This window comes from Octopus bimaculoides, chromosome 25, assembly GCF_001194135.2.
Source record: "Octopus bimaculoides isolate UCB-OBI-ISO-001 chromosome 25, ASM119413v2, whole genome shotgun sequence".
NCBI lineage: Eukaryota > Metazoa > Mollusca > Cephalopoda > Octopoda > Octopodidae > Octopus > Octopus bimaculoides.
Genome location: NC_069005.1, coordinates 27,036,282 through 27,045,353, shown reverse-complemented (window position 1 = coordinate 27,045,353; position 9,072 = coordinate 27,036,282). Strand labels below are relative to the sequence as shown.

The 9,072-nt window shown below is 36.6% G+C and overlaps 2 protein-coding genes across 2 annotated transcripts in view; one reads left to right on the top strand and one right to left on the bottom strand.

Annotated features, from left to right (window-relative positions):
- Positions 1-241, bottom strand: part of LOC106882221 (eukaryotic translation initiation factor 3 subunit M) — a 66,318-nt gene extending 66,077 nt beyond the window's left edge. Inside the window, exon 1 of the mRNA XM_052976850.1 lies at positions 149-241. The gene's annotated coding sequence lies outside the window, so the exon portion shown is untranslated. The remainder of the gene's footprint in view (positions 1-148) is intronic.
- The window catches only part of LOC106877624 (liver carboxylesterase 1F), a 13,863-nt gene extending 4,831 nt beyond the window's left edge, over positions 1-9,032 (top strand). Inside the window, exons 2-5 of the mRNA XM_014926566.2 lie at positions 2,835-3,932; positions 4,893-5,217; positions 5,759-5,830; positions 7,631-9,032. Coding sequence (XP_014782052.1) covers positions 3,027-3,932; positions 4,893-5,217; positions 5,759-5,830; positions 7,631-8,175 — 1,848 coding nt within the window. The 5' untranslated portion in view covers positions 2,835-3,026 and the 3' untranslated portion in view covers positions 8,176-9,032. The remainder of the gene's footprint in view (positions 1-2,834; positions 3,933-4,892; positions 5,218-5,758; positions 5,831-7,630) is intronic.
- The last annotated feature ends 40 nt before the right edge of the window (positions 9,033-9,072 follow it).

The following is a 9,072-nucleotide window of genomic DNA, read 5'->3' as shown; positions in this document are numbered from 1 at the left end:
GTAATTGTATGCCTTTCATCGATTATCTGCTAATCTATGAGTATTTCGTTGGGATTCACAGTGAAAACTAGATGTAGAAGGGCGTGCACGAGACTTGCTAATCAAATTGGAAAGAAATTGAAAGGAAAACAAATTCAATTTTACGAACCTCAAATAGGCAAATCACCAATCATTCACTATCTTTTGCGGAGTCCAATGTTGCAGGCATTTAAGGATAAACCTTTCTTCATCACCCCAATCTTGGATGCCCTGGAAAAAATAAATAAGATATATAGAGCGCTCTTCCCCACTTTTTTTTTTTAATACATAAGAATAAAATGATGGTCAAAGGGAGACAAATTAGTATCTCCGCTTTTTGGAGAAGTTGATAATTAAAAAGTTGCAAACTCATGATTGAAATTTATTTTAATTCCAGCCAGTCAGATAGAAGTGGGAATTGCCATGTTCCCTCGCCATTTTGATTTTATTTTTCGGAGAGATGTTTTCACTCGCCATTTTTTATTCCTTTATTTATCTGAGAAATTAATAGTGCATCTGAGAGAAAGAGATGTGGAAAACTATTAATCAGCAAAAATCGTCAACAGTCGATATTTAAAGCCCACTAATAATAAAATGTAGTTCAATTTTATTGCTATGTTGTGAATTTTATTAAAATTATTAGACTGAAAATTTTCACAACAGAAGATAGGAGTGAGAAACCTTAATAAAACCAACTTCAGTGTACAACACGAAGAAATAAACTCACACACACGCGCAAACTATACATGCTTCACGTGGTTATCATACACCTATTGCTATACATAGGCTCTTGCTTCCTAACCACAGGGTTCTGGGTTCAGTCTTACTGCGTGCCGTCGTATATATATATATATATATATATATATACATACACACACACGTGTTTCTGTGTGTGTGTGTGTGTCCTACTACTGCTTGACAATAGGTATTGGTGTGTTTATATCCCCGTAACTTAGCGATTCGGCGAAAGAGGACGATAGAATAAGTACCAGGCCTAAGGAAATAAGTACTGGGGTCAGCCCCAGCATGGCCACAGTCTAAAGGCTGAAACAGGTAAACGATAAAGATAAAGGTACATGTATTCACGCAATGACAATTACTACCTTCCTTTCATTTTCAAACGGTGTGGTTCAGTTTGTTTTGCTTAGTTTGCCATATTATATATATATATACAAAGTCCATAAAGCAGGGTCATGGGCGTTGCTATTCCACCCATAATTTAATGCTGAAAGAAAAAAAGAAAAAAAAAAGCAGAAAGACTAGCTTTGATAAAATTCATTATATTCTTTAGATATAAATATCCATTTACCTTAATTCACAGTATAAAGGCCACTCCCTCTAAAGAAAACAAAAATGACCCCGGGGAGGGGGGGGGGCTAAGCTAAGCTTGCGTCATTTTAGCAAAAGGTCAGGATATAGGTCAGAGCTACGTAGTTCGAGAAAGGGAGGCTAGCAAAACTGAAATGCATCAAATAAGCTTGTGCACCTATTAACCGTTAAATACAGTGATAGGTTGCCCTTCCTATATCTGCATTTCTCAATGTGGTGGCCTTGTTAGAAAGTCTTGTGATTAATACTTGAAATGCAGCATCATTAGAAACAATTGTTATTAATATTTGTTAACTGAGAGAGCGTTTTTTAATAAGCATATTTCCAGATAACTCCTTCCTGTCTTGAAAAGAAATATTCTATCCTCTTTCCCTACCCACAAAAAAGTTGTGGGAGGGGAAACACCTGACACTGTATGAGTAATAGATAAACCATCATGGTTTGGCTAATCCCTGTCACCACTCCCTACATCACCATTAGTTGCAGCAGTAAAGCTCTCATTGTAACAAAATTGTTATTAATATTAAAATACTGTTAATGGCAATGAACTGGCAGAATTATTACCATGTTGGGCACACTGCCTAGTGGCATTTTGTTCATTTTTACATTCTGGGTTCAAATGTCACCAGAGTCACCTTCACCTTTCATCCTTTTAGGGGCAATAAAATAAGTATTAGTTGATCACTGGGGTTCGATGTAATTGCCTTAACCCCACCCCTGAACTTGCTGGTCTTGTGCCAAAATTTGAAAGCAATATTAAAATACTGTTAACAGACATATATATATATATATATACATGTGTGTGTGTATGTATATATATATATATATATATATATATATATATATATTATATATATCCTCATCATCATCATTTAACATCTGTTTTCCATGCTGGCATGGGTTAGACAGTTTGCCTGGAACTGGTAAGCTGGGGAACTACACCAGCTTCCAGTCTGATTTGGCATGATTTCTATGGCTGGACACCCTTCCTAACACCAACCATTCCAAGAGTGTAATGGGTGCTTCTTATGTGTTACTGGCATCGGTGCCATTTACATGACACCAGCATCAGCCATGACTATGAATTCACTTGGCTTGATGAGTCTTCTCAAGCACAGCATATCAACAAAGGCCATGGTCACTTGTTCTCGGCACAACAAAATTATCATATTAGTTGCAACTCTAGAGTATTTACATTAAACTCCTGTTATATAATCCTGTGTGATTCTATGCAAAGGGCTAATGCATTCGGTATGATCAAGTTCTTCTTGTAAATTTCATTTATTTGTTATCATTGATTATTGATAACAGAAATACGTGCAAGAGATGAAATAAATGAGTAGCAAATTTATACTTCATTTTTTATCTATTCTTATATGTGTGTGTGTGTATGTTTGTGTTTGTGTGTGTTAAAATGATGACGATGATTATATGTATATATATATACATACGCACATGCATATATACTTATCTTTTCTCTTTTCTAGGTTTGTTCACCTGGCACATGCGCTAAAATTCCATGAACTGTTACAAAGTGTTGGATTTTTTCATCAGTGAAAAAAATATCGCTTAAAGCAGTCAGAGAGACGCACAGACACCAAGTCAGATACAAAGAAAGAGAGATAGATAGAGAGACAGACAGACAGACACTCAGATATTTAACTCAATAGAAAACGAAAATGGCTCCTAATCTGATAACCCGAGAGCAGAATGTGGATGATGTATCTTCTGAGAACTCCGCTCCTGAAGAACCCAAGAAAGTCCCAAGGCCACATCACCAGTTACCAACCATTGTTATTGTATCTCAGGACACTGCATATGATCAACTCTTGCCAAGGCAATCCCTCTACCTGGATTATTCATATTGTACGCAACAGCATTACTGGCGGTCGAAGAAGGCGACGTTTCTGTTCTCCGTTGTCATATTGGTCCTCTTGGCACTGTTTTGTATAACCATTATAGCAACCACTAATATTGTGAAACAAGTGAAAGAATCCAACAAGAATCTAGCTCTGGTTGTTGAAACTGCTTGTGGACCGGTTGATGGGGAGTACGACGGTAAGAACTTTGTCTTCCGTGGGATACCTTATGCTGTACCGCCTACTGGGAGTCAGAGATGGAGCCAGCCAATTCCTAACATGTCCTCTGGTCAATGTCACCGGAAAAGGCAAACTGTTGACCGCACTAAATCTATTTTATGTTCCCAACGAAACTTCCAAAACGGCAACGTAATTGGCCAAGAAGACTGTCTCTATCTCAATATTTGGCTACCAAAGCGACTGCTTGAAGAAACAAACCTACCTGTTATTGTTATAATGCAAGGTGAAGGACAGAACTTAGACAGTGATGAAGAAGACCTTGGTGGAAAACAGTTTCAACTAATTCATACATTGATGTCGAAAGGCGAAGCTGTGCTTGTGAGTGTTAACTACAGACTGGGTGTGTTTGGCTTCCTGGCAGTTGATTCTGATGAACAAAACACAACTTCGGCAAGAATAAATGGAAATTATGGATTGATGGACCAGATCCTCGCTTTACAGTGGATCAAAAAAAACATTGAAAATTTTCATGGAGATCCTAACTTAGTAAGTTTCTCTACAAAATTGATTTCCTTTTCATATAATTATATTTCCAATGTTTCAATGCATTGTCTTCTGATTTATAGTGTTAGAGGAGCCCCTGGATTGCCTGAGTACTTTCAGCTGTGATATGGAGGTTTGGTCAACTTTGCAGAAGTATAGAAGAGAAAATTATCTTTAGAGTAGAAATATTCTATGGGATTTATGAGTATTGTAATTTTCTTGGTAGAAAAAGCTGTTGTTTTATGACTTAAGACGTGGGTAGTTTATGTTGAAATAAAAGGTGTGGAGAGGACATGTTACTTATACTGTGACTAAACTAATTGATGTCTTAGTATTAGAGGCTTGATGAAGAAATTATTGTAACTACTACAGTTGTTGTTATTGATGATGTTTAGCTGTGATTGTATAGATCTGTTTAACCCTTTAGTGTTCAGATTACTCTGTTAAATGTAATACTTTTTCACTCAAATTGTTTTGAATTAATCATGCATTATCTGATAGCTTTGAGATTTTGATAATGTGATTATTCATTTTTAGAATGACAATGTAGGTTAGGTGTGAGAGGCTAGATATGGCCAGTTTGAATTTAAAACATGTAGAATATATTGGGGTGGATATGGCCGGTTTAAACACTAAAGGGTTAAATTCATTTTCAAAGTGATTTAAAGGAGATTTGGCTGTTGTTTGAAGCAGAGAGGGTGACCTCATAAAGGCTCCCTTAATTCATTTAAAACCACTGAAGATAATTTATAAAAATGTACAGAAGTTTAATCTTGGTTTCTTTGTATTGTTAAGTTCCTTAGTTAAAAATAGCTTAGGAAAAAAAAAGTCTTTAAAAACTTCCCAAGGTTGTTCTAGAATTGAGGAGATTAAAGACTGTTTTAGGATATTTCTTGTTATAAATTCAAAGAAAATATGATGTGGTGAATTTTTTAATACAAGAATGGCCTGTTTTTCTTTTAGGTGATTGTGTATGGTGAGTCGAGTGGCACCGAGGCACTATTGGGTCTACTTAAAAGCCCCAAATCCAAGAACCTGCTTCAAGGAATGTTTGCTGTTGATCCTGCGTGGCTGCCTATTAAGACTTTGGATGATGTTAAAGATCTCAACAACATAGCTTTATCAAAAACCACATGCGAAAATGATGTCGAATGCTTGAGGAAACTGGACGCAAGTCAAATAGTTGAAAGCTTCTTTGTGAGTGAACCAGAGAAACAAAGCTCCCTCCATGTAGGGCTGAAGCAGTACTTACATCCATACCAGCACAATTTAGCACTGATTATTGATGGTAAGTAAGAGAGAAACTGTTTTCTTTGTGTGGTTTATAATTCCTTCGAGTTTTTTGTTTATTGGTTCAGTGGATAAGGTATCTGGTGGTCTCTTGTTGCAGGGAAGCAGGTTCAAGACCAGTTAGAAGGTGGTGCGAAAACTTAAACTTAACCGAGCTGTATGGTGCCCAGTCATGAGATAGAAGCTGTCCTGTCCAGTGTTGTGACATGGGAGGTGGAGCTAGAGTGGTGTTGGATATAACTTAACTGACTCGACTGCCTGTGACGTTAGTCTGGCGGGTCTTGCGGTAAATGTATGCAATACAACCGATCAACTTCAGGACAGGTATGTCCTTGAGTCCAGGTGGTGTTAGATTGATACAGCTCACATGATGCTTACTCAATACCACACCTTTTTGTTACCTACTGTGAGTTTTGATCTTTTAAACCTTCCATTGTTTTTTGGTTTTTTTGACCCACATGTCCACCCACCCCATACTCTTTTTTTTTTTTTTTTTCTCACCTGAAAGCTCTAACTTCTTTATATCTTATTCTTTTCAGAAAATACTTTGTTCTTTGATGAGAAGAAAGAAATGTCTAATTACGAACATCCCAATGTTCCTATTTTTATTGGTGAGTATCACTTGATGTAGGCACAATGATCTCCTTCATGAGATCTGTGATTTATTGTGTTGTAATTCATTCGATTTCATTGTACATGAAAATGTTATTATATCATTCGATTGTATGTGACCCCAATCACATTGTATTGTCCCCTCTATGTTAGCCCACATGGGTAATGGAAAAACAGATCCTCTTCATAAGATTTGTATTTCATGTGAAGACATAAATAAGACTTGAGTTGTGTTGGGAATAACACTATGGTGATTGCTCTGAGAATTTAGGACTGGAAACTTGTAAATATTCACGACTGGTAACTACCACATAAACTCTGGTGGCTTAATCCTCTAGCTTTTAAGCTGCCTCTGATATCCTACCTGTTTTATGTTCAAACTAGCCTGATCTGGCTTCTTGCAACATATCCTACAATGTCATTCTAAAAATAAGCATCATCAAAATCTGAAAAGTATGAGGTAGTGCATGATTAACTCCAAACACTATGAATAAATTAGCATTACATTTGACAGAGTAATCTGATGGCTTTATTAATCACATAGCTATACCAAGGAAAGATAACTCGTTCTGCAGCAGCTGTTTGTTGGGAAATAAGACCCTTCCTCCACAGCACAAGTGTTAAGGCCACATCCCCTGGTAAAAAAAAATTGGCCTGCAAGAGTCCTGCGCCAGTGTCGTGTAAAAAGCACTCATGCTGGTGTCACATAGAAGCGCTCGTGCCAGTGGCACATTAGAAGCAGCCAGCACACACTGTAAAGTGGTTGGCATCAGGAAGAACATCCAGCTGTAAAGACCAAATCAAATCAGACTGGAACCTGGTGCAGCTTTCCAGCTCTGGTCCAACCCATGCCAGCATATAGACGGATGTTAAAGGATGATTATGATGATGATATATATAAATATGTTTGTGTATGTAGGTATAGGTACAGGTGTGCTATAGGCTTGGCTATATGGTAAGAAGTTAGCTTCCCAATCACATGGTTTTGGGCTCAATCCCACTGTGTGGCACCTTGAGCAAGTGTCTTTCACTATAGCGATGGGCTAACCACAGTCTTGTGTGTGGATTTAGTAGTTGGAAACTGAAAGAAGACCATTGTGTATATATATATGTGTGTGTGTGTATGTATGTATGCTTGTGTCTTCTTGTCTTGATGTTACCTGGAAGCTGTAAAATGACTGTCATACAAGGACTTCTTAACACTTGTGCCTATGCATGTTTGTATATATATATATATATATATATATAATTAAGGGATCAGCAACAGTTGCTTCACCACATGCCGAAGTTCAGAAATAGCAGCTAAAGTGCTAAAACTCCAACAGATAGCAGTACTTATAACTCACAAAGGCAAAACAAGAAGAAAAAACAATGAAACTAACCACTCTTAGTTAATCATAGACGCGTTTCACCTTAATATTCCTTTATCCTTTTATTTGTAATTCATAAATTAATATTCCTTTACCCTTTTATTTGTTATATATATATATTTATGTGTTATTTCTTTACTGCCCACAAGGGGCTACACACAGAGGGGACAAACAAAGACAGACAAACGGATTAAGTCGATTATATCGACACCAGTGCGTAACTGGTACTTATTTAATCGACCCTGAAAGGATGAAAGGCAAAGTCGACCTCGGCGGAATTTGAACTCAGAATGTAGCGGCAGACGAAATACCGCTAAGCATTTTGCCCGGCGTGCTAACGTTTCTGCCAGCTCGCCTATATTTATATGTGTGTGTGTGTGTGTGTGTCTATATGTTTATGTAAAACTTTGTCATCTTTTCTATTTCCAGGACAAGTTTGTCGCCATTTCTGTGATACTGGAAAAGACAAACCAAACAGCCATGCCAAGAATATTGGCCAGATGTTCAACATGGAACCAAAGACAATGCAACGCGCTATGAAATTCTACAATGCACAAAAAGACAGAATAAAGACCAAAGCTGATATTGTCAGCGAAATGGCATTTGATATCAAAATGTGTCAGACTGAGAAACTCTTACATAGTGCTAACTTCCCAAACTATTATTTGGTTTCCCTTCCCAGAAACTCTCTAGTCCATGGTTGCAGTAGCAGCAGCAGCAGCAACAGAAAACTCAGCTCGTCATTTCTGTGCTCCAATAACTTACACAAGGAACTCTCCACTAAAACGTCAAAAGTAATAAATGCTAAAGCTGATCTCCGTCTCTTGTGGAATGACATATTCTTACTGGTAACCAAACAGCATCCTTCTGGCCCCCTTGGCCATAAAGATGTTGACCATGTTGTCTCAGTTGCTCCTGATTCCCAGAACAGTGTATGTCATTTTTGGGACCATCACAAACTTTTTCAGTTTTAGAGTTCTTTATTTATTTATTTCTATTTTTGTAAAAAGAGTATATGTATATGCGCTTGTAACCGCATATACAGGCAGTTGTTTTTGTATATAGTTTTTGTTCTTGTTGTTGTTTATGGAACTTCCAAATGATGTTTGCTTCTGTTTAAAGAGGGAAAAAGAATCCTTTATAAAATTAAATTAATCTGGAGAAAGAGTATGTGTATGTTTACATACACACACTTTTATCAACACACATGCACTCTATTGGAAATAGCAATTTTTTTTTTTAAAGTTATATTAGCTTGACATTAAAACTGCGGTGAGAATTAACCAGGAGTTTATAGAAAGGGATGGGTGATATGAAAAAGTAAATTCCATGGATCAATTCTCTTTCATACTTTACTGTAGCATTTTGGTCTTGTTCCTGTGTGTAAATTGCTTTTATGAAATAGAATTAAATAATAAAAAAAACAGCAAAAACTAAGAACGAAAAATCTATTAGGAATCTCAGAAAAATAAGTCTTTTTTTTTTGGAAGAAAAGTTCTGATAGCGGCAGGAGATATTACTGAAAGAAATAATTTATATAAGTGCAAAATGAAATTCGGGATTATTAGTATTATTAAGATGGTGAGCTGGTAGAATTATTAGTACACTGGGCAAAATGCTTAGCGACATTTCATCCATCTTTATATGTTCTGAGTTCAAATTCTACTGGGGTCGACTTTGCCTTTCATCCTTTCAGGGGTCACTAAAATAAATACCAGTTGAACACTGAAGTCAGTGTAGTCAACTACCCCCCATCTTCCCTCAAAATTTCAGGCCTTGTTCATATAGCAAAAAGGATCATTATTATTGTTGTTTTATTTATTTATTATTCTTATTTATTTATATATATATATTTATTTATATATATATAT